Genomic DNA, 26,067 nt, shown 5'->3' with positions numbered 1-26,067 from the left:
TCGTGTAATTTGAAAGAACTAGGATTCAGTATCTCACTCAGCTCCATTACAGCCACAAAAGATGTTTTTTTAAACGGAAAAAAAGCAAGAAGTATTTAAAAACTTTCGAATTTTGCGCCACAGTGACGTGTTAAGAGCAAGAATGACGTCATACGGGCCAACAATAAAACGTAATTTTCAGTGTGTTAACTGCACGTTAGCATTCAAGTGATGCGGTCAAATGGAACTAGAGGCCTCATTACAGATGTCCAGTCATGTGGCGTCGCGACAGATCAGTTAGGCGGCCGCCAATCGCACAAACAAGGTTCCGTCACGTCATAGAAAAGTTGCGGGAAACTGGCTAGGGGGTCGCGACTGCTTCACACGTTTTCTTTAATATCTACGTTATTGGTTCTAAGATTTCGATTATATTGGTATCATTGTTATCGGGACTAAGCAGTCTTTCTAATAAACCCAACTTGTATTTTGTCTTCTTGGCTCCTTTAAGGCCTTAAACACTTGATGTCATTTTTTGTGTACGTGTGCCACGGGTATAACACATATGCGCACATGTGATACCCTACTGTGGCGTATGCTGTGCATGCCCCATTTGTTCTATATTTACCGGCTCCGCCGGTGATTAAAGTTCAGTTGAAAGTTAGCGCTTCTCCTGTCTGCCTTTCTGTGTATCGTCTTTGGTTTTTGCGCTGAACATTTTTAACAACATATCCCACTTACTTCTCACTCGCTCCCCTCGCGTTAACGAGGATCTGGTCAGGGAGATGATTAACATTCAGGAAGAGGGTATTCAGCTATCAACGAAGGACCAGGTCCCAGTGCGCTGGTTTCAGTACGATATTTGGAGTGAAGGTTTTACTAAGGGAGAACTATTTTCGTATCGGCGTTATAGTAGAAGAAAAAAAATGACCGATGAACATGCCCATGAGCATTTGTTGGCAAAGTTAGGGCCTCCAGTAAAGAAAGAAAAACGCTTTGTTACTTTCCGGTAACACAAATAGCGTCTGACAGTGCATCATACTCTTTCGAGACTACTTGGTAAACGCCGAGAGCGCATGCGCATAAAGCACGAAACGAGGGATGTTACCTTGTCGTTGTAGGCGGGATTCAGGGACAGGAGCCCGAACAGGACGAGCGTGCCCTGAGAGTGACCCACATAGGCGATCTTGGAAAGTCCCGTTGTCTCGAGGACATAGTCGATCATGGACGGAACATCGTGCTCGATCATGTCTTGGAACCTATGGCCACATGCAAGGACCGATGACGTTCACGAAGGTTAGGAGGAAGGCAAATCGCGCAATACGACAAATATAAATGACAGCTCTTCGGTTATTGTCAGAGTCATATTTTGGATGTTATGCGCCTTTGTGCATAAGATATCAAAACGAAGAAATGTTTAGTGCAGGGCGGTATCCTCGTAACTGTCCCTTTTGAAAACGTCCCTTTTGCGCCCCTTCCTCGCGACGTACTTCCGGTTAAGCAGTAAGCGTTGGCAATAGGTTTGCCGCGCTTGCGTGACGTCACTTCCGGTTGTTTGCTTTTAGCCAATCAGGGTTTGCCAAAAGGGACACTTTTGAAAGGGACGCAAAAGGGACAAAACTCGAGAATACCGCCCGTGGTTTAACATCTTCGTATTTTTCGAAGGAAAGGGGTGCAAACACTGCGTAGTGACACAAAGAAGATGAGAGAATCACAAAGGACGGCAGCTGAATTTTAGTCGCTTTAGTTTAATCAAAATCGAACTTGGATGTCTAACTTCTCTTCTGTCACTAAAACTGGTCATCATGTTTTCGTCATACGTTACCGTCGCGGCAGTGTGGGACTGCAGGAACTACCCGACGAGTTACCCTAATAACGGCCGTAAGATGGCCGCGTGTGGCTGGTTGATGCGCGTTCTACCCATTGTACAAAAACCTCTTCTTGCGACTGCCCTGGCGATCATTAAAAGAACCATGAAAACAAAACACAGGTTTGGCTCATTTGAACGATTGCCTTGTTAGAATCATACTGACACCACTTTTAACGTAAACTTCGATCAAATAAGCTACATAATTAGAAAAAAAAAGGAATGGACATGCGACTCACTAGCTCATTTCTAGCACTAGAACATATGACGTCATATGCACAGCTGCCCGATTGGGTGAGGCCGGCAAAAGAAAACGCAAGTTACGCAGGTCTTACAAGCTTGTAGAACGACCTGTTCTCTCTTAAGTGTAATGTATATTCATTTTATAGCAGTGAGAATGGTGGGAATGTAAGTTACGGAAGTACACGTAAACATAGAAGTATCAGTGCGTACTGCTGTTGGTACTGCGCGCACTATGCTTTTATCCACTACGGCGCGCCTCATCGCCTGCGTTGCGTCGGAGCGCTAAACCCCCTACAATCAATCACTATGCTTTCATACCTGCATAGCAGTGCGGCGCCTTGGGGTTGTTGCAGACGACACTGGCCGATTGGCGTGAGCGACATTGTCGTACGTGACCCTATTTGTCGAACATACCGCATACTTCACGAAACGATTACTACCTACCGTAACAAAAACAAGCCAGGTGCAAATACGGTCAAAAACAAAGCAAAGGCTAAGCGGTGCATAGCAGTATGGTATCGCCATCTACGGGAGGACTGGTGGTGAATAAGGCTCTGCAATTCGCTGCAGACTGAAAGGCGCACTTGAAGTTCGCTTGAAGACCCACACATGTGACGTCGTGGAAGACGTCAGGAAACACACGATTTGGCGGGAGAATCAAAATTTTAGCTTATGTTGATTAATTTCTTTGTGAATAAAGCACCACTTGCTGCCGGAAAAATGTCGCTGGGGGCAATATAAAACACCAAACCTTTCGAATAAAACAAACTTGTATTTTGTCTGCATGGCCCCTTTAAAGGTGGTGGTTCAATGCGAGCCAGGTCAAGGTTATTCTGCTACGCATCCACTTCGCTGACTTCCGCTGGCGCATCGTTGTTTCTTCATCATGAATAAATATGAACCAAGCCGTTAGCTTCTGGTAATTTCAAGCAACTGGGTTTTGCCTCGCGGTCTAGAAGGAAAAAAAAACGTACACTGGAAATCAACTAGTGGTGTATTGAAGAAGTTTGAGATTAAACTTTATGAAGCTGAACTCTGTGTACTACACGTTATAGCTAGCACTGCCTACACGTAGCGAAATAAATTGGGTACTTCTTGACTTGAGAGGACCGTGATAATAATAAAAAAGAGAGAAAAAGGGAGACAGACAGACAGACAGACAAACAGACAGACAGACAGACAGACAGACAGACAGACAGACAGACAGACAGATAGATAGATAGATAGATAGATAGATAGATAGATAGATAGATAGATAGACAGACAGACAGACAGACAGACAGACAGACAGACAGACAGACAGACAGACAGACAGACAGACAGACAGACAGATAGACGGACGGACACTATCTATCTATCTATAGATAGATAGATAGATAGATAGATAGATAGATAGATAGATAGATAGATAGATAGATAGATAGATAGATAGTGTCTCTCGCCCTCGCCCTCGCTCTCGCTCTCTCTGTATCTGTGTCTGTTAGGCCCATCTTTTTGCACTTTCCCGACTCAGAATCCGCGACACTATGTCGAGACTCGGAGCACGCGCCAACAACGGTATCAGCTCAGTTACAGTTTACCGCGTATTCGTCAAAAAAAGTCCATAGCTTACGTGAAGTCCCAGAACTTGAGGTCTTTGTCGGGACTGAGTCTAACGTGCTTGCGCGACAGAGTGCTGCCGCGGAGGTTGCCCAGCCAGACGTCGTAGCCCGCGTCTGCGAGGACGAATCCTGCGGACACGCGTCGATTCGCCTCCGGTGAAGCGCAGCAAAAAAGGACTGGACGCATTTTTTTTACACGAAAGGGTTTTTTTCCTGTATACACAAAGATTTCAGTGATTACATATCCGTCACGGAAATGACGCCAGTACAACGAAGCAAGCCGCCTGTGAAGGATGCACCTCTGAACACAGGGTCTTCTTGCGGGGAAGCAACCTTTAGTTCTATAGAGTACGTGAAAATTAGGGTTGCTTGTTTTCGGGTTTTATATTTTAACCCAAAAGCGTTTTATGCCGGGATACACCAAGATTTCACTGGCGTCATATCTGTCACAGAAATGATGCCAGTACACCTATGCTGAAGCGACCCGCCAGCAGGACGTCGCTCGCGAAGCACACCCACAAGACAGCCGCCTACCCGCAAGTCATGCTAGCTGCAGATTTCTGCACATTTCGCTTTCGTGTTTCACCGATTCCTGTGACAGAGGAATCAACCAAAGTTTTTTTCTTTTTTGCAGTGTTGCTGCTGCCGCTATTGGTACCGCAGCTGCCCGCGTCGTGTACTTTCTTTGTCGACCCTAGACGGCTCACAAGCGTGCTTGGGATTACGTTACACAATTTAAGAAGCCGTGACCAAGCGGCCAAGCCAAAATCGTAGCATAGGCTTTTTATTCGGAGGGGGGGGGGGGGCGTTTAATACTCGGCTTTAAAAAAGTCCTTAATGAATTCTAATGGCCATTTCTGAAGGACCAATACAACCGCATGCAGTATCTTAGCGACGACGCAACGTTTGAAGTCGCGCTCATTGGCTCATAGAAGGGGCTTTTAGTTCTGGCAGTTGTTCTGAATCCGTAGCTTAAATTGCCGTTGAGGTGAGGCATGTTTCCCCTTATAACCGCACCCGCCCCGCTGTCTCAGTGGCTAAGACGTTGTGCTGCTGAGCACGAGGACGCCGGTTCGATTCCTGGCCACGCAGGCCGCTTTTCTGATGGAGGCGAAAAGCAAAAACACCCGTTTGTACGAGATTTTGTCGCACGTTAAAAATCCCCGGGTGGTCAAAAATTATTTTGGAGCCCTCCACTCCGGCGCGCCTCATCGCCCGCGTTACACCGGTGCGTTAAACCCTACAATCAATCAATCAATCAATCCCTTACAACCGCACGCCAACAAGGGCGGCAAAGGCGGCCCATGACCGGTTTTGCGATCCGCCATGGGTCAAGATGCCTGACTTGCAATTGTAGTGGTTCCTCTAGCTCTGTTTGATTATAAGTCCCGGATGGTCCGCGGACTGCCCAGGACGCGATCCAGCGCTCGATTTTCCCATGTATGCCAACAGAAATTTTGGTCCGAAGGCAGTCCTCGGACCGCTTGCGGACTGACCAGGACTCGTAAATAGTGACGTACAGCTTACTCACTAATAACTAGTTTTTCAGTGCTGGCCCGTACTACGTAACTCTGCCCATACTACGTCACTGTAGGGCGAAATTTCAAAGTTTTTCAGTATTTCTTGCGGTTTTTCGGTTAACAAAAGATCCTTCGTCACTCGAACGGAGCTGAGTGAGCTACCAAATGCTGGTTCGTTCAAACTGAGGACAGTTGCATTTTGTTTTCATGGCCACTTGAAGTTCGTATCACCAAGCCGTAAGTCCTTGTCTTTGACATCACAGCGGAGCAAGAGTCAAGGACGAAAGAGGAGGCACACAGGACGAGCGCTGTCTTCCAACTGAACTTTTACTGCAGAAATATGTCGTATTTATAAGCGCGCGTACAAACACTTCAGACGAAAGCAGTCAACTCGATAAGTAGTGGTACGAACTGTACCAAAACCAGAGATGCAAAAACACACGATTACCAACACTCCCCCCAGCCCCACCCTCGCACCACGCACGTGGTATGTTCTCTAACATGGCTAGCTGTGTTACGTCAACGTTCTTTCGCCCGTGTAAATAATGACTGCAGACATGTACGTAACGCGTTACAAGGAACAAGTTACTTCTATCCAGTTACTATTTTCGGTTGGTTGATTGATTGTACGGTTTAACGCGCCGATGGAACGCAGACGATGAGGCGCGCCGTAGTGGTTGGCTACGGATTAATTTTGGCAACCTGGGGATCTTTAACGTGCGCCGAAATCTCGTACACACGGGAGTTTTTGCTTTTCGCCTCCATGAGAAAAGTGGCCGCCGTGGCCGGGAATCGAGCCCGCGTCCTCACGCTCAGCAGCACGCCTTAGCCACTGAGCCACCGCGGCAGGTTAATATTTCCGGTAACGAGTAAGGTATTTAGTTACTTATTTAAAAAAAAGGAACGGGGGACGTATTTAGTTTCTTTTATGGTCAAGTAACGAGTAACGGTATCTCATTACTTCAAAGGAGTAAAGTGTACAACACCGCTTAAACGGCCTCGTTTTGTTCGAACTTGTGCATGCATCTATGGGAACATTGCGCTGATGTTTGCCTCGAAAGCAGCAGCGCCGTTGTCTACTTTCGGTTGGCTCTGGGCGTCATTTCTATTGTCAATGATGCCACGCTCATCACGGCCTCTTGTCGTAGCCTTCAATTTACGAACGTGTCGGCGCACTGGCCGAGATACCAGCAGCCGAAATTGTCACGAGTCGAACACGGGCGCCCACACAAAGAAAGCATGTGATTAACGTCATGATAACAAAGGCCGAGACGAACGAATAGTTCAGCTGGTGCAGGTGAAAAGACGTTATTCGTTGATATATGAAGCCAAGCAATCAAACTTCAGATAATACAAAAGGCAGGAAGGAACCGATGCATTCATGACGGGCTGTGATTCAGGGCCGAGGAAGTGGGGAATTATAACCGATGAAAACTTCGAGAGGCAGCTACTGCTCAAGTGCTACGACTACTAAAAAGGAAACAATGAACCATGAAACAATAAAAACTCCCACCTCCCCTCGCGGGAACCCCTGTGTAGATGCGACACATAGGGGGTTCACGTTGCAGCGTTGGACAGCGGAGGAACGGCGCTGGAACGATGGAGCGGAGCGGCGCAGGCACCGCGTTTTATAGCGCGCATAACGGTGAGGGGACGCGCCGGTTAATCCACTTTAAACCACACAATCCACACAATCCACTTTAATCCAATCCAAATCCAAATCCAAATCCAATCCAAATCCAAGCCAAGCCAAGCCAAGCCAAGCCAAGCCAAGCCAAGCCAATCGAATCCAATCCAATGCTCCTCGCGAGAGAGTGTCCGCTATCGGAGAGGAGAGGGGGTGAGCGGCGGAGAGCGCTGCTCGCGCGGCGAGGAGAATGGGGGAGGGGCGGACGCCGACAACAACGCCGACGACGCCGGATGCAGAGACAAGGCGAGTGAATGAGATGCAGTCGCATCTAAAACAGTTGTGCGTTTGGTCGTCAAAGCCACGTGAAAAGTGGCTCGTTACTTTTAGGGTAACTCACGCGTTCCTTTTGAGAATCAGTAATGAGTAATGTATTTAGCTATTTCTTGAGCGAGTAACGAGTAATACCTGTGCCACACGTACGCGAAAAATGACATTAAAAGTTTAAGGCCTTAAGATACCGAATGACATATTTGGGCGGTCCGTGCTACACGCGAAAACGCAAAGGCAATAAATGTGTTAGGCATAATGTTGATAATAACCAAAAAAAGAAATGCAGTCATATTTTAGAAGTTTTCAACGTAGAGAAAAACGTCTTACAAGGGTTAAAATGTTTGTGTGTGTGTGTGTGTGAAAGAAAGCGTTATGAAGATAAGTGTTTTCTAAAAATTCATGTGAGCCATTTCTAAAAGTGGCTTCAGAAGCTGCCGTCGCCTGTCAGCGCTTGGCTAACCCGAAATATTCAGAACGACGAGTAACACGATGTTTTGCGTTTTGCCGCTGCTTTATTGAACTTGGTCTTCTTCAGAACTTCGCCTCCAAGAGGGCGCAAAAAATCGTCTTATTTCGAACTTCAGCTACGTTTCTGCATCAACACACTGGTGCTGAGAGTTTCGTTGTTTCATTTGGTGCTAATTGCGTTCGAGAGTAGGCAGATTTAAGGCGTTCGTGACGGGGAATGAGTTGTGCGGGACTCCTTAAACCAAAAATGACATTAGAGCGGATGGCATTAGATTTGTGCGTGTAGCAGCAAATTAATGGCATTCAAACTTACGGCATTAAGCACTTAATGTCATCTTTCGTGTACGTGTGGCACGGGCATAACGGTATTTAGTTACTTTTTTGGTTCATGTGTACTTGTCTGATTAATCAGCCTCCTTGGAGGACAGGGCAATAGAAGGCACGATGCAGCGTTCACCTCCTAGCCTTGCGATTTCCGCAGCCTCCACAATTTCCCTTATCACCACGCACGCCACGCACGTGTGCAAGGGCACTACGAAAAAGTGCGCTCAGCGTAATTCAGCGTCATTCAGCGTAATTGTGATCAGTGACAAGGGAAATCGTGGAGGCCGTGGAAATCGCAACACTAGGCGAAGAATGCGTCGGCGTGCCTTCTATAGCCCTGTCCACCAACGAACCTGACTATTTACACGGGCGAAATAACGTTGACGTAACATAACCAGCCATGTTTTAGAACTCACCGCGTACAGATGCCCCAAAACGTAAACGGAGCAGGGGTTGGAGATGTTAAGGGGATTTCTCCGCCATGCTCTTAGCCAGCAACCTCTAAGTAAATTTTCAAGAAAGTCCTTCTTGGGTAAAATCGGGCCGCACATGTGATATTTACGTTGGCAGCCCCATAAAATAAAAATTAGTCAACTCTCACGAAGCCGTGCTCCTTTTACTTTTTGGGGCACCTGTACATGGTGCGAGGCAGGTGGACTTGGTAATTGTGTGTTTTTCAATCTCTGGTTTTGGTACAGTTCGCATCACTACTTATCGGGTTGACTGATTTCGTTGTAAGTGTGTGTACGGGCGTTGGCTTTCTGCAATAAAAGTCCAGTTGGAAGTCAGCGCTCGTCCCGTGTGCCTCATATTTCGTCCTTTTTTCTCGCCCCACTGTAGTATTAAGAGGGATTTCCAACTCTCCCAATCCTGCACTCGCTCTTTACCCATTATTATGCTCAGCAAGTCCTGCCTACTTTCCTTTCTTTGCAAAGCTCGCTAGTAGCTTTGGGCACGTAAAGGATATAATAAACGAAGCGATATAATATCGAGAGCCGCAGTTCTTTCATACACCAGCCATACGGCAAATATAATGTCATTCCCATCGAATGTCATTCGTTCAAAATGACATTTGTTTGCTACCACAAGAGAAAATGTAATGACATTCGATTAAAATGACATTAGGGAACGAATGAGTTTGTTGAACCCATTCGACTGCGTTCTGCCAGCAAATATATTATCTCTACACAAAGAAACTCGCTGGGAATGCCTACCCTAAACAGATTACTAAAGCGTCAGTAGCATTATAATGTTTTTACATGCGTATAATTTTTGGTCATTTATTTATTCATGTGAAAAAAAGCCGAATATAGTTGTAAAAAAATAAAACTGCTAGTCTCACTATCAGGCCAGCCTCAGCCGGTGTGGTCGGCGCTAGCTTAAAGTGCATTCTTAAAGTGCTTCAAGTGCATTTAAACGTGCAGTAAAGGTGCTTTAGCTTTTCTCGCTCCGTTCTCGCAAATACGGAAGCGCTTACTAAAATATATACTCCTAGGCAAGTTTTTATCGATTGAAGCTGCCATCATTTGCAAATAAAATTAATTTTGGTCGTGTAGCTGCGCCTCAAAAAATGGCATTAAATCGAGCGAATGACATTCGATGTGACTGAAACTAAATTTGCCGTGTGACAGGGGTATTAGTAGCAAGCAAGCAGTACACTCTAAGAGGTTCCCGTAGGGCATCTTCGCCACAGCGCTCCAGAATGACTAATCGAAGTGGCCCAGTGTGCAAATTCGACCAACGACGTGGCCGAGCATTCAATTTGGATGAAAAAGGGCATCTGCGCAGGGCCATTGCGCAATGCAAAACCATTCACGCCCTGCGTGTTGTCTCTTCGCACAAGCGTTTTTTTTTTTTTTTTCAAATCATATATCATTCGCCGAATTTGCCTACTTGCACACACTATGTTACTTGTTGTTGTTTGTTCGTTTATTTAATAGCCTCAAGGCTTAGTGGACACTAAGCGGGTCCGATCTATATCCAGGAAACTAGGTTGGCCTCCCGGATATAGTCCAGTAGGGAACGGTAGGCAGGACCATGGAGCCACCGATGGTAATGCGTGTCTTGCTGCAAATTTAGGCCTGCTGCCATCAAACATTTCCTTCGAATGTCCTTAGTTCCATGGCATGTCCATATTAGGTGGTGAAGGTCTGCCGGAACCGTTTCCTCGCAGCAGGTTGGACATTTCACATATCCTCGGTAGTCCCCTTTCCATCCACTCGTGCGGGCAGGAGTAAGAGCCACGCCCAGTCGGATCCTTCGCAGTACAACCTCCTCCATCCTGGTAAGACTTCAATGGGTCATTCTAGAGCGCTTTGGTGAAAACGACCTACGGGGACATTTTAGATTGTGGTAGACATGCATTGCAGACGTAAACGTTACCGTACCGAGGCTCTGGTCGTCGTAGTTGGCGACCCACGTGATAGCAGTAGCGCCGAGTCCGTGCATAACCAGAACCGCGGGTCGGCGGACGTCTTCCCCTTCTGCGCCGCACGCCGTTGCTGCATCCGCAACGGGCGCCCGCTTCCCTTGCGGTATGCGTTGCAGGCCGAGCACGTAACCGTCGGCCGTGACAACTTCGTGGGACTCCACGGGGTAGCCTCGGGCAGCGATGAGCTCCTCCTGCGCCGGTAAACACCGCTCAACGACGACTAAACCTCGATTTCAGTTTTCAACCTGAAGGTGTTTTATTCCGGGATGCACAAAGGTTTCACTCACTTCATATCCGTCACGGAAGTGACGCCAGTACAACGAAGCAAGCGGCCTGTAAAGGGTGCACCCCTACTCACAGTATCGACTTGCGGGGAAGCAACCTTCAGTACAAAGAGTACGTTATACTTCCCGTTGTTCGTATTCGGGTTTTATATTTTAACACGAAGGTGTTTTATGCCGGGATACACCAAGATCTCACTGACGTCATATCCGTCACGGAAATGACGCCAGTACACCTTTGCCGAAGTGACCCGCCAGCAGGGCACCGATCGCCAAGCACATCCACAAGACAGCCGCCGACCCGCAACTCCTGCTTAGCCGCAGCTTTCACTGCACATTTCACTTTCATGTATTACTGATCCCTATGACGGAGGAATCAACCACATTTTTTCTAAATGCAGAGCATTTCTTTAACTCACGATGTCACCCGGCGTTGTCGGCGTTGGCGTGCCTCGGCGTCCGCAACAGCCGTTCCAGGTGCGCCCTCTCCCCCACTCCTCCTCTCCCGCATTACGCTACCCTCCTCGCTCTCAACAACAGGTCCGCACCCCTCCCCCTACACCATATAAAAATATTACTTACCGGCGCCTGGCTTCGATCCCACGACCCTGCGGGCGGAACGCAAGGTACATGGTGGTCTACCCACTGCGCCACAAAGCCGACACAGAATGGAAGGCTACGAACGCGCCTTATATCCTTGACTCATTCAAACTACGTCGAGAAGCTGCTGATACAACGCATTCACTACCTGTGAGCGGAACGCGAGGTACATGGTGCTCTTCCCACTGCGCCACAAAACCGACACAGAATGAAAGGCTACGAACGCGCCTTATATCCTTGACTCATTCAAACTACGTCAAGAAGCTGCTGATACAACGCATTCACTACCACCAACTCCCCAAACACTAAACGTTAACGCAATACACCCACCCCCTATGCGACGCATTTACTCGAGTCCCCCTCGCGGGGAGATGGTTTTGCTTTTTTAATAACTCGACATCTGCCAAGAAGTCTAGCGGTGGGCACCGGGTACAGCACGCACGCAGGGATCATATACGCTCGCACACGCGATCACGCTGAAATCACACACACACGTGTTGTATTGCGCGTCTTGTGCCACGTGATGTGCCGTCACCCATTCTCTCCCTCCTCCGCGGCCTCTCTCTCAGTGGCTATGAAGCTCGGCCATGTCAGCCATCTTGTTTCACCCTTGTCAATGATACAATGAAGTCGTTCCGCTCGTCAACGAGATGTGTTACCGCCACGTCAGTTGTAGGGTCACGAACACAACACTCACGCACACACACGCCGAGAGAGACAGTGATAGAGAGAAAGAGAGAGAGAGAGAGAAGATAAATCACTCACGATGGTCTTATCGGCGTCAGGGTCTCTGGGCAGCATTTGAGTGTGGTAGGACCCGGAAGTACCCTCGGGAAACGCCATTAGCACCAACGGCATGAGCAGCAAGAGCTTTCTGCACACAAAAAAAGAAAGGCTCGGGGAACGTTCAATTTCAAGTGAACTGAAGGGGTACAAGCGATAACAAAGACGCTTTGGTGGCCGGTTGGTGAAAATGCCAACGACGTTGGTACATCCATCGCAGTAGTGGCGCGTAGCCTGCGCAAGAGAGAACTGGGCCGAAGAAGTGGTGGAAGCGGAGCTCGATCAAGGCGAGTATGCGGAATCCCATTTTGAGTATGAAATAGTTTGCTGTCCTGGCCGTTCTAACCGCACGCAATATTAATATTGCAAAATTAAGTGTGATTCCGATTCGTTATCTACTCTCTGTGACTTACTTCCGTTGCTATTTGGGTTTCCGTAGTTGGGTTTCCGTTAAGCTTCCAATATTATTCCGTACAGTTAGGCATTGTCATGCAACCTAAGATCAGCTACGGAAGCATTCGGGCTAACAAGGCGTCAAACTGCAACATGTATAGTTTGATATTGACCGTAGCGCACTGTCCGTGGACATTGCGGCCGTCTGTTCAGGTAAAGCTGGCCAAAAAAATTGTTTCGCTGTACTTAATTTTAATTATAGGATTAGAGATGTCAAGCTGAAATTTCCACCAACAATAAAACGCAGACAAGGCCAGAAAATGAAAATAATTCAGTGAGAAAAAGAAAGAACAACGGAGGCATAAAAAGTTAAAGCAGTTCTACTCGACGTGAAAGCTGTCAAGTGCGGAACAGCGATTCGACAAAGGGACTGTGGCGCCGTTCTCCGCTCTTTGCTACCACCGATCACGCTCTTTCCTTCGCTTTCTCACTCCGGTATTGATGAATTGAACTGAGATTTGTTCAATGCGATTCAATTTTCCAACCTTCGCAGTCCTCGCGCGTCATTTCCTGGGACAGCTCGCATCCTTTTCTTTATCTTTTTTAACAAGAACGTGTTTTATTCCCGGATACTCAAAGATTTCAATGAAGCCATGTCCGTCACGGAAATGACGCCAGTGGAACGAAAGAAGCGGCCTATAAAGGGTGCACCCCTTCACACAGGATCTTCTTGTGAGAGTACGTTATAATTAGAGTTGTTTGTTTTCGGGTTTTATATTTTAACACGGAAGTGTTATATGCCGGGATACACCAAGATTTCACTGACATCAAATCCGTCACGGAAGTGACGCCAGTGGAACGAAAGAAGCGGCCTATAAAGGGTGCACCCCTGCACACGGGGTCTTCTTGCGAGAGTACGTTATAATTAGAGTTGTTTGTTTTCGGGTTCTATATTTTAACACGGTAGTGTTTTACGCCGGGATACACCAAGATTTCACTGACGTCATATCCGTAACGGAAGTGACGCCGGTACACCTTTGCCGAAGCGACCCGCCAGCAGGACGTCGCTCACCAAGTACAACCACAAGAAAGCCGCCTACCCTCAAATCATGCTCAGCCGCAGATTTCTCTGCACATTTCACTTTCGCGTTTTACCGATTCCTATGACAGAGGAATCCACCACAGTTTTTTTTTCTTTTTCCGCGTGCAATTACACGAGCATTGCGCTATGCGAACATTGCAGCAAGTCACTGTATGTTCTTTTTCAGCTTGCTTTCATATCAAACGTGCTGGAGCCTTTTTAGGCCATTTTTAACGCGTCGTTTTTAATTCTTCGCGGCTACTTTTATTTCGCTTACTATCCTAAAAACCAACCCAACGAGCATTCCTAACGCAATGAACTCTGGGGCTGTCGGTTAAGCACGTATATTTGCCTCAAATATAGTGGAACCATGGAGATACGTCCCCCGGACTTCGACCCGCTTCTTACGACGGTTCACAGCGGTCCCGGCAAACTCCCCATAAAAACTATGCATTAAAAACCCCGATGATATGACGCTCGGGTGCGCGCGGTCCGCTTCATACGACGGACCCTGGCTCGGATAAACCGGCGTTTTTCCCCTCATTTACACTGCTTCCCCGCATCGTCCCGTTTCTTTATTCTGAACCCCCGTTTGATGCTGCTTGATGTGTTAAGGTTAACAGGCGGGCCAGACTACTTGCTGAACAGATGCAAGCACGGAGGTGGGTACTCGTGAGTGGGAGTTAACGTTCCACGGCCCCACGCGGCAGCAGTACGCCAACGCGCAAGCCGCTGAAAAGTCGAAGTTCAGGTGGTAGGCGGACCGTGAATTTGAAGCTTCCATCAAACCGCCAACGAACGCGAAAACACATACGACGGAACCTCACGGCTATGACCGAACACCCGCTTTCCCCACCCGCTCGATCAAAGTTTCATCCTTTCAAGACGCTCTATATCCCTATATCCCTGCTCTCTGCTTATCACTGTCTTTCAAAGCCCCGCTCCCTTCTTTGGTCAGCGCCTCAATTCACGCGTGTCCGCCGAGAGGGTGGAGACACGTATACGTTGATACCGCCATTTTGGGTCAATCGCTGGCCGCCGCAGCAAGTCACTGTAGCAAGACCGCGCTATAATTTTCGCCGCAACACGGTTTACTCGCGAAGTTTGAATTATCTATTTAGCGTTGCTGGATCTTCTGGGAAACGAAAACGAAAACGAAAACACCCAATAGCGACTTCACGGGACCCTCCAAAGGGTGTCTCCAGCATGTACCAGAATGCCGTTTTTTTTCATCTCAGCCCTCTACTATGGTTCGTTTCGCTTGGTCTCGGCAGCTTCACACTCGCCTTTTCTCCTCACAATTTGCTCGACCAGGTCGGCTTTATCTCGCGCGCGCAAGGCGCAGAATGTCGCGTAGCGCGCCGCTTGGCTGGCGGGCTAGCTCGGACGCATGGAGAAAAGGCGGGGGAGCAACATCAACGTTGTTTTTTTAATTTGAGAGTTCAGCTAAAGTTCAGCTTAATTTGAGAATTCAGCTAATTTGAGAGTTCAGCTATTTTACGCGAGAACGCGTAAAATATAGTAGTTTAAATAAGTTCTTAGCCCACCTGTCACGTGAGATAGTCCACTAGGCCAGCATTTACCCGCACCCCGTTCGTACGACACCCCGGTCACACGACGCTTTCTCGCAGTCTCTTGAAAGTCGTATTATCGGGGTTCCACTTACCTGTAGTTTTATTTGCGCTAAATAATAGAGACATGTGTGATCACTGCCAGTGGTTGCAGGAGTTTCGAATGGTTCTGCCTATATAAACCTCTTGTTCAAGTATCATCTTAACTTTTGGCCGGAAGGCTAAATCGAGAGACAAGTGGGTATTTTTTCTTAGACTTTTTTGCGTGCGTGACGCCACGTGACTCTTTTTGGGGGCGTGACGCCACGTGACACCATGACCGCGAATGAGTTACGACAAGCCAGGCCTGCAAAGTGCTCCGCAATTTATAGAAAGGAAGAGCAACGGCCTAAATTGTACTCCTGCCCGGCAGTAGGACCGAGCAGGACGTACTATAGGACATATAGACCCTTTGCGAAATGGCCCGAGCGGTAGCGGAGGAGCGGTTAGCCATTCCAGCAACACTGTGCTCCGCCATTATGAAGGAAGCTAAAACAGCGAAAACGCAGCAAACGCAGAGCAGCTAACGTCCGCCGCGGCGTAATACTGGCATGTGCTTCTCGTTAAGTTGTTTTCTCCAGAACTGGATGGGAAAATAACATTGCTGCTCTTCGTTCGTTTGAAGAGAAGCAGCATATTCTGGACTTTTATTCTACGACTGACAGACCCTACGAGATCCGACAATTTCAGCGTGGAATACCGTCGTCTGGGATGACGAACAGCAGTAAACGAACGCAGAATTTGTTACTAACAATGAATAATCTTACCGCTGCCTGCTTGTTTAGTCGTCTAGTTCTAGTTGTGTTTATTCGATGCGTCCTTGCCACGTCGCAGTGGCGCCTGAGCGCTATGAACGGATATATGAGGGGTCCGTTCTTTGCTGCGCGCTCACGTTGCGACTGTTCAAGCTTTCTAAACCATTCACAGAACGGACGAAAGCATACATAAATGCGCTGCTCTTGTCTCCACAAAAATGTTCCGAACAAAATTTCGTTGCCTTGCAGACAGTAAAATATGGTCCCTCATATCTCTTGATTGCTGCGATCTTTTTTTTTTCGTCTGTATGTCAGTTGGGAGCTCGTGATAGCACACATGCAAGTAAGTTATGCGAGTTATAAACACTTGATGTATCTTCCACGTGTGTGATATAAGCAGTACAATTCGTGCATTGCGTCAGGGGGTTTGTACTTACATCGAGATTTATAGAAAAGCAGGATTCTAATTGAGTTCGAGTACGGCGTGGTTGCTGCGCGGTCAGTGCAACGTCAGTGCAATGTCAATGCAACGAATTCTCGCACTGGAATGGTGCGGTTCTTATCTAAGGTTCTACACTATACTTAGACATTTGTGAGCAGGCAAGTATACGCAGTTTCCCTGCGCGCGTAGAAAAGGGGCGAGGGGCTGATAGTGATGTCGCCAAGCCAAGGAGCTAATGGATGACATAAAGGTGCTTAATTCGAATGTCCGGCAGTGCAGGGAAAGGTTGTCAAGGTCGCTAGCACTCCTCAGCAGGTGTAAGGCCGCTAGTGTTGCCAGCACGGCAATGTTGCTAACAATCTCCAGGAATTGCTAGGGATCGGGCAAAACTGCCACACATCTGTATAAGTGGCACGGTAATCTGGCGAGAGCCTCACAAGCGACTGGGCTATCCGGCAATTGCTTTTACCCCGCTATCAAGGAGACGAGATCCGTATGGAGAACTTGCCCAGGAAGGGATATTCGAAAGCCTCCTTCTGTTTCAAGTTTCGGGTAGGCGTGTGATTGGGATATCTTGCCCTCCAGCTGCACGCAGTGGTTTGAGGGGTTCACAAATTTCAATCGGCTTCTGCGAAATGTACTCTTCGTCCTAAATAGCGGCTCCTTACGTGAAATACTGAGCTGTATTACCGTCCAGGTAAATTTAATCGTGTCCCCTGAAGGAACCTTCCTTCCAAAGCCGGTGCTATATGCTTGGGGCTGGAAGAAACCCACCAGATTTTGCTTCGCGTAATACATAAGCAGCTTTCTGGAACTTGTCTGTTGTGGGCGTTAATTTGAAGTGACTCTGCGAAAATCCCATAAACGCTTTCACTCTTGTCTTCGCGTCTGGAAGCACTGAAAAAGCTATAGTTATGGCCTTTACAGGACGGCACGGCGCGATTCGCTCATCGCAGCAGATACTTTTCCGTTTCTGCTTTGCCTTCGTGGATGTTTTTTAAGTGGCTGTCAATTCCGTTCATTGCTGCAAATTAATGAGAGCCGGTCAATAGGCGCTGCACCGTTGTAATGACGTAATTCAGGCGGCTGAAAAACGCCGAGACCTGGAAAGTGAGAAAAATCTTTTGGGCAAGTTTCTAAGTTGTTATCTGATAGGCATAGAGCAGTAATTTTTGGCTGACCTAGTCTGCGACCCTCCAATCTATATGTACTGGATGTGTTGGTGGGCTGAATTTTGCAACCGTTGAAAAAAGTTGAAAAAAGTGTTGCAGGGTCCCTTTAACGTTAGTAACTCAATCACGGGCGGTCTTTATACCCCTATTCCGTCTTATTCCTTCCGGCCATTCCACCGTGCGACTCTGACCTTGGCGTTCTGCACAGGTCTGCCTTCCGTGTTGTGGCGCTCGCGTTTTGACGCGCTCCCATGTGGCGAACTCTGGTTTTAGGTCGTCCTTGAACTCTTCGGCTTGCCGGGAAGCACCTGCAAGCGTCAAGCGCAGACATTAGCGACACCTTCGTGGCGGTTCAAACGCACAGTTTGCGCGCTTGCGCATGCGCACTGACCGGCGATTGAAACGCGAGTTGAAACCTTTGAGCCCGAACACACGAAGTTCAAATTCTACATCACAGGTGCGAAATTGAGCATAATAGCCGCACCGCACCACTTCCTAGTGCGCTCTGTCCCTGCGATTTCCTAGTGACCTGCGCTGTAAGCTGTTCATCGATGATCAAAACATGCGTCAGGTTAAGAAATTTGTGTAAGCCTTTATTCTGGTCCAAGCTAGCTTGTTCTGCACCAGAATCACCCCAAAACAAATTGGCAAGAGTGAAGTTTGGGATTAATATGTTACGTGAGACGAGGTGAGATGGCATTCTTGGCAGTTTTAATTATGCTCGAACCGTTGCTCCGTCTTTCTCACATAGCAGAAGGGTTTGCTGAAGGGACTGATTTGACGATTGATTGAAGGGTTTAGCGCGCCGACGCAACGCAGGCGATGAGGCGTGCCGTAGTGGAGAAGTCCGGATTAATTTTGACCCCTTGGGGATCTTTAACGTGCGCCAAAATCTCGTACACACGGGCGTTTTTTCTTTTCGCCTCGATCATAAAAGAGGCCGCCGCAGCCGGGAATCGAACCCGCGTCCTTGTGCTCAACAGCACATTGCCTTAGCCCCTGAGCCACCGCGGCGGGTTTCGCTGAAGGGCCAGTTGCTACATTGCACTACGAAAAAAAAAACAGCGCAAAAGTCTGGACAAGGTAAGGAACCAGAAAGCACAGGCGCTGGGCTTTCATATAATTTTGCAGTTTATCTGGCCGTACGAATGCTTTGTCACATACATAATCATCTCTGGTGCAGTTTTTCAGCCCGTAAGGCCAACAATTTCTTCAGTGTCCTTTATCTGTTTCTGTCTACATTTATCACTGTCCACATGGCCCGGCCGCTCGTTCTCCTCCAGGATTTCATTTCTTATCCAACCTCACCTATAAAATTCGAACACATGCCTAATTTTAGAGCCCAGCGCTTGTTTTGACAAACAATCAGAGCCCAGCATGATGAACATGCCTCTAATTTTAGAGGCATGTTCATCATGCTGGGCTCTGATTGCTTCACTTGTAAAGCTTTAACGAGAGTTCAGACCAAATCCGCAAATTTCGTTCCTCTATCCCTGCGATCACGCCCCGACCGTCCACCAAATTTCTGACGACTGCTGCTAAAAATATCAACTTTTTTTTAGCGATCGCCGTTCGCACCTGTGTTGTCATCGCTATGCCTCTAGCATCCATATCTCGACCCTTTTATGTTTCAGGTATTTTCATACACGTGGATTTCGTCTCCACAGGTCTTAATCCTCACTGGCTCCAATACTAAAAGCTATACAGTAAAAGCTTGATAATTCTAACTCGAATGGGCCATAAAATTGTTCAAATTAAGCGTAGTTCGAATTAGCAGGCGGGCGCTAGAATGAATGAAAATCGCGTTACACTGTGCGGGCAGAACAAAAAAAAAGCCCCCTCTGGACTCGTTATCGCAAACTAGGCTCTACTACACGTTTGTGGCAGGTAATTTCGTAAATAATGTTCCGTAAATAACAATGGCATGCGCCGGAGCAGCTGGCGCCGGTGGCGCGGCGCCCTCTGTAGACGCGATGTAAGCTGTTGCAGGAGCGTAGCGTTTGCGTCACGTAGTTGCTTTTTTGTTTCCTTATTTTGCATCTCTAGTAAATTTAGTTTGGTTTGGATTTGCAACACACTGTAATCATTCTGGGCCGACTTCTTCTGCCAGGAGCGATGGAAACCAGGGGATCATAGTTACAATTAACCGTTCTGGATACCGACGTGTTAGAATTATCGGGAGTTTTCCCCCATTGGAGTATACAGGGCTGTACGGGACCGGGGCCGGAGTTCGAATTAACCGGAAGTTCCAACTAACCGAGTTCGAATTAACGAGCTTTTGCTGTATAGCAAAAGTCTCGATGGTGCGGGGGGATGCCGAAAACATGGGCGTTCAAATAAGGCATTTCGTTTCTATTTATGAATCACTGTTACCCGCGTGTTCAAGCGCACTTACGTAGAGTTCTACCGAAGGGGACACTTCCGCGCGTGAACTTGGCGGCGCGGCTTCGTTTCATGGCCGCCGCTACTGCACTACGGCCGCCGGGAAGCGCTTGGGAGCGGCCGGCGAAGAGTCGCTTGGAAGACAGCTGAGCAAACCTATTCCGCTTGGCGCACATAGGCTCGACCCATCACTCACCTCGTTCTGGGAATCCGTATTGTACGGGGTGTCAGGCATGTCGTTTCAGCGTTTGTGTAGACGCAGGCGATGAAGAATGAACAAAACCGCGTGCGTGCGTGCGTGGCCACTCTTAAAGGGTAAGTCTAAATTAGGACAAGGCTATACCGTCGGCCGTTCAGTTTTCGCGGATCCGTACTGTACGGGTGTCACGCTATTCCCATATTGGTACAGGACGCAAAGCGGCCGCTTCGGAGTAGAGAACTGCGGTGGTATTCTTGTGTGTGTCCGTTTTGAAAACCTCCGTTTTGCGTCTGTTTTATTGTGACGTACTTCGAGTTGTAGGCGGGCTTTGGGTTGACTTTTGCGCACCTGTTTTTGTAAACAGATTTTAAACGACTAGGAGGAGGAGGAGAAAAGCGAAAGGAAAGGCCGAGAGGTTATCCAGGCTTAGAGCCCGGATTGCTACTCGGCACTGGGGAAGGGGTGTTCAGGGGATAAAAGAGATGGCAGGCGAAAAAGGGGGGATAGGAGCGGTGTCGCGCACACACTTTAGTCCCTTCGAGGGCACTAGAGTCTCTCAGCTAAACCTGTGTCCTTCATAAAACGCAGAAGGGCTTTTGTTGCCTTCTGCGAAGTCGATTGTAGGGGTCTTTGTCCTAGAATAGTCTCTAGCTTGAACTGTTGATTGTCCGATCTTCTGAGCTCGGCTGCCAAAACGCGTCTTTCCGATGAATACTCGGGCTAACAACAAAGCTCATGGTCGATTGTCTCTTCAACCTCGCAGGCGTCGCAGTGGGCACTACTGGCCATCCCGATGAGGAAGGAGTAGGCTTTCGTGAAGGCCACTCCCAACCACAGCCTACAAAGTAAAGTAGACTGTGATCGAGTCAGCCCACACGGAAGACGACGCTGGAGGAGAGGGTCCTGGTTGTGGAGGCGCGGGTGCACAAAGTCTGGTGTATTCCATTAAGTAATGGAGGTCCTCCGCGCGAACTGACGAAGCAGCCTAGCGGCATCAGTCCTTGCAAGTGAAAGCAAGATGGTCCTTTCACTGTCATGGCCTGTCCGGGCAGCTGCATCAGCCGAGAAATTGCCGGTGATTCCACAGTGACTTGGCAGCCACTGAAATACAATAGTATGGCCCTTTATGACAGCCTGGTGAAATAATTCCCGAATTTCTGTCACTAGTTGGTGCAAAGAACCGTAGCGCAGGGCTGCTCGGAAGCTTTGCAGGGCACCTTTGGAGTCGGTAAAAATGGACCATTTTTGGGGAGAAGCTTCCATGATGTATTGAAGAGCTTCACGGGTGGCTGCAAGTTCAGTAGCCGTCGAGCTCGTCACATGGGCGACACGGAATCGAATCTTGGTTGATTCTGATGGTATAACCAAATCTATTTTAAACTATCCTTTATCTGTTTATTGTTCTGCCAGCGAACCAACAACAAGGCGACGAAAAATCGTCTGCTCCAAATCGTCTGCTCCGAGAAGCCGCGGCTCATAGCTCCGCCGTGCTTGCATGGCGTCACATCCGGGTGTTCGCTTTCAGCCAATCAGGGCTTGCTCAAAGCGGACATTCTTGAAACGCACACAAAATGGACAAAACACGAGAATACCACCCCTGAAAAAAACGAAATCACGGGCATGCTGCCATCACTCTCGAAGGTCATTCGAAGCAGGACACGGTCACCGAGATTGAAGGCAAATGTAGGAGGACAAAAAAAAAATCTTATTTGGTGACCCATCTTTCACGATCGGAAATGCCTGGCAGGTATGTAGGAACGAGCGGGCTCGGTCATTGTCGAGAATGTTTGCTCTGCGGAGAAAAAAGGGTCACGCATTTCTACGTGCATGTCCATTTTCCCGCCTGTTCTTCCTTCAAATTATGTCTCCATCACTGATGCCCCCTTTCCATATACCCTTTCTCTCTCTTTCAATCCCCCGTACATAAGTGTAGCATAGCCAATCGGATGCTTCCCGGGTTAACTTCCCTGCCTTTCCAGCGCTATGTTTTTTTTTTCAGCAAAAGATAAGCCTAACGTGCTCGAGCTGAATCGACATACAGTCGAAACATCTTATAACGAAGTAGTTTCGGGGCAGTAAATTGGGAATCTATATCCGATACTCGTTGTAACAGTACAGGTAAAAATTGGCTCTAATAAATCGGCAATCTGTCTCGCACAACAATCATAGGTAAAAAAAAAAAACGCATCGTTCTAGGCTTAGAACTCACTACAAAAGAGGTAATCCTCATCTGTCTTCTCCTTGTGGCATTTCAAACTAAACAGACCGGAACGTGAGATTGTGAAATTACAACAGAACAAAGTTAGTTTGGCAAAACAGGCCTGCGTTCTTATTTACTTGAAAGAGAATGTGGCCGTCGCCTGGTGGCTCTTAACAAGTCTGAGCGGAATGAAATTTGTCACAGTGTCCGCGCAATAAAGGGCCTTTTTTACTTGTGCAGTTTTTCAAGTTACTAAAAAATAATTGTTTTGTCCCTTTTTTTTTAAATTTTGCTTTTAATATGCTAGCTGTCGAGTTATGAGCCTCGTGGAAACCAAATATTTCTTCGTTATAGCCTACATCGCGTGGCTCTCCAGGTTTCGGTTTCGTTATAAAAAGAATAACCTGCCATTGAAATGAAGCATGACCAAATAAATTTCGTATTTAGTTCGCTATATCCGATAATTCGCTATATTAGTGTTCGCGATAACGAGTTTCGACTGCATTGGAAAAGGGTCAAATGCGGAAAAAGCATGGACAAAAGAAGAAACAAACACGTCAGACATGGCACCCAGACAGGGCTGTTTCTTTGTCTCAATCTTTAGTAACACCAACTTAGCTGTGTCATGTTTGTAAGCAAAAAGGGGAATCATGCCATTCTCAGCCGGAATTCCTTCATTTGCGTATGCGCCGCGATAGAAAGTGCGGTCTGGTATCGCATGGCGCACAGCGTCGCTGTGTTGCCTTTATTTTTCGTTGTTCCTTGTTTTTGTTATGCCATTTGACAGTCATTTCCGTGTGGCTTTAATGAGGGTAATCCTTTGCTTACCAATACTGGCTTCACAACCAGGCTGGCTTTCTGGCCTCCTACTACTAATTGATTTTGATTGATTGTAGGGTTTAACGTACGCGCCGACGCAACGCAGGCGATGAGGCGCGCCGTAGTGGAGGGCTTCGGATTAATTTTGACCACCTGGGGATCTTTAACGTGCGCCGAAATCTCGTACACACGGGCGTTTTTGCTTTTCGCCTCCATCAGAAAAGCGGCTACGGCGGCCGGGAATCGAACCCGTGTCCTTGGGTTCAGCAGCACAACACAACTACTGCTCAAACCACCGACTTGCCTGTAAAGACTGCACAGCAAGCACAAGGAGTTCAATGGCTGGGGAGGAGAGAGAGAGAGAGAGAGAGAGAGAGAGAGAGAGAGAGAGAGAGAGAGAGAGAGAGAGAGAGAGAGAGAGAGAGAGAGAGAGAGAGAGAGAGAGAGAGAGAGAGAGAGAGAGAGAGAGAGAGAGACTTTTATTGAGCCACTGGGTTTAGGGAAGCGTGGTGGCCGCCGGTTGGAGGTCGGCGTCGACGATCGCAGCTCATTCCACCAAGGCGGTCTTGACGTCCGGGTCGGAGCTACCCAGCGCACCCTCCCATTGCTCGTCACGGGGGACTATGTGGACAGGCCCACATAGAGTGGGGAAGTGTGGCGCGCTCGCCACATGCGGGGCAATGAGGTGAGGGGTAGATGGAAGGGTGGATGGGATGGAGCACCGCCCTGCAGGGAAAGGAATGAACCTGAAGAAGTCGCCAGGTACGCGCGTGCTCATGGCTGAGCTGGGGATGCGCCGGGGGGTATTTTCGGCGGGCGAGGCGGTAATGCGTGAGTATCTCATGATACGTAATTAGGCGGTCTCTGGCTGATCGGGCCCCGTGGTAAGGAGGCTGGCTCCCACTCGGATTATGAATCCTCGAGCCGCGACATGGGCCGCCTCGTTCCCCCCAAGTCCCGAGTGCGCCGGGGTCCAAAGCAGTTCTACCGGGGAAATTAGAAGATTTTGAGCGATAATTTTGAGTGCCAGTGTCTAAATGAGACCAAGGGCAAAATTTTCAACGGCCATCTTTGAATCAGAGATTACGGTCGTGGGGGCCGGCCTTTGTTACAGGGCAAGGGGTGCGATCAGTAAGGGAGCATAACGGGGGGTCGTCCGGCCTATTCACGATGGCCAGAGCATAAGCATCGTGTTGACGGTATTCTGCCGCGTCCACGTTTAAGATATCCGATCTTACAGGTAGGCGTCGCTGAAGAGCCTGCGCTCATTGCATTCTGCGACCCGCATGATACACAGGGTGCATGTTGCGTGGTACAGGACGGACGACAAGTCGAGCGTAATAGCGCGAGGAATTGGGGATTTATGTGCGGGCAAATTAGGGGCACGAATCCGAGTCGGTCTAGGATGTGCAGACCGGCTGATGTAGTGGATAGGCGTGCTATTTGTCCTGTCGGGTGCGCCTCCACAAGCTCCTTGGTATTATTATGGATGCCCAGGCGTTCTAATTTGGCAGTGGAAGAGTACAGGGGTATCTGAAGTGCCGCTCTGTAGGCTTCTCTGATGAGGCAATTGATTTTCTGAAACTCAGCAGCACTTGCATGAAGGTAGGTCAGGGAGTACGTTATTCTGCTGATCACGAAGGCCGTAATGAGTCCCAATCTCTCACTCTCACACACCCCATGCCGGCGATTGGCAATCCTTTTTGAGACCAATTGTTTGGGCAACAGGCTTATTTAACTGGGTGACATATTGTGTATTGGTTCGATTCCGTTGTATAAGGAGCCCGAGAACTTTTATTGTGTAAACTTCCGGGACTGAATAACCACTAAAGCGTTGGTATTTATACGAAACGTGCTCGCATAACATGTACTAAGGATTCCGTTCTTACAAGGAACCACATCGTGGGAAGCCCGTGGAGTAATGGGGTGTAATTCTCCCGAGTCAAAGACTGCTTCAAAATGAAAAATATTCACCGGGGATGAATATTTCTTGGAGTTTCCTGTTACTGTAAATGTCATTGGTGCCGACGACAGTGCTACTGTACTTTTGAGACGTCAAGTATATATGCAGTGATGCTTTGCTGCGTGGCAGCTCGGCCGAGATTCGGTGACCGATGGCCCGCAAAATGGTCGATGGTGGATCACGAAGTATATATGTATAGGCAAGACCGTTCCCAGCTACGAAATCTGCTCCCGTGGCCCATACACGCCCACATTATCCAGCACAAGGGAACAGTCAAGTATACTTGATGAAGGGGTTAGGTGCGGGATAGTTGGTATTCCGCATTTGCAGCTTCAGCGCACAAAAAAAGAACACAGACAGAGAAGACGAGGAGAAGTCTTCTCTGTCAGTGTTCTTTTTTGTGCGATGAAGCTGCAAATGAATGTCAGGTATGCAGTTGAGGAAAAATATAAGGACGAACCGAAGTACTGCTATTTTAATGAAGGGTACATGTTGCATTAGTTTTTACAATAGCAAATAAAAAGTAAGGCGTTAAAGTTGGTGTCGAGGAAAGGCGAGGTAGAAGCACACACAAAAGCAAAGGGTTTTGGCAAGAGCAACAAAATGAAGAAAACAATAATAAAACAAGGATACAGAAAACGACGTGCGCGGTCTCGGCAGGTGGTGCGCGTGAGCTTGGCGAACGCGAGAAAATTGAACTCAATAAAATTGAACACAAAAAGAATGGCCGGTGAGAAAGTCGATGAGAGGGAGAGTGGGGTGAAAGGGTGGCTACATGTGCAGGAAGGAAGGGTTAAAAAGGATGGTGGTGGTGGTGGGAGAACAGGTTCAGCAATCGAACACTCATGCTGCTGCTGCTGCTGCTGCTGGTGTTGGTGGTGGTGGTGGTGAGAGAACAGGTTCAGCAATCGGACACTGATGCTTTCGCATTCACTGCATCGTATATGTGCTCAGTCGACCTTCATATTCTGTTAATTTCGGTTGTTGAACGTAGAAG

At 48.1% G+C, this 26,067-nt stretch overlaps 1 protein-coding gene across 1 annotated transcript in view; it reads right to left on the bottom strand.

Annotated features, from left to right (window-relative positions):
• LOC144162064 (gastric triacylglycerol lipase-like) overlaps positions 1 to 17,810 on the bottom strand; it is a 46,685-nt gene extending 28,875 nt beyond the window's left edge. The window contains exons 1-5 of the mRNA XM_077692574.1: positions 17,699 to 17,810; positions 12,037 to 12,145; positions 10,347 to 10,581; positions 3,699 to 3,816; positions 1,085 to 1,235 (exon numbers count right to left, since the gene is read on the bottom strand). Coding sequence (XP_077548700.1) covers positions 1,085 to 1,235; positions 3,699 to 3,816; positions 10,347 to 10,581; positions 12,037 to 12,145; positions 17,699 to 17,760 — 675 coding nt within the window. The 5' untranslated portion in view covers positions 17,761 to 17,810. The remainder of the gene's footprint in view (positions 1 to 1,084; positions 1,236 to 3,698; positions 3,817 to 10,346; positions 10,582 to 12,036; positions 12,146 to 17,698) is intronic.
• Between the last annotated feature and the right edge of the window lie 8,257 nt (positions 17,811 to 26,067).

The sequence above is a fragment of the Haemaphysalis longicornis genome, unplaced genomic scaffold, assembly GCF_048455015.1.
Source record: "Haemaphysalis longicornis isolate Haplotype H1 unplaced genomic scaffold, Haemaphysalis longicornis Haplotype H1 scaffold_12, whole genome shotgun sequence".
In the NCBI taxonomy this organism is placed as follows: Eukaryota; Metazoa; Arthropoda; class Arachnida; order Ixodida; family Ixodidae; genus Haemaphysalis; species Haemaphysalis longicornis.
Note: the sequence above shows the minus strand (reverse complement) of the source record. Positions and strands in the feature narration are given on the sequence as shown.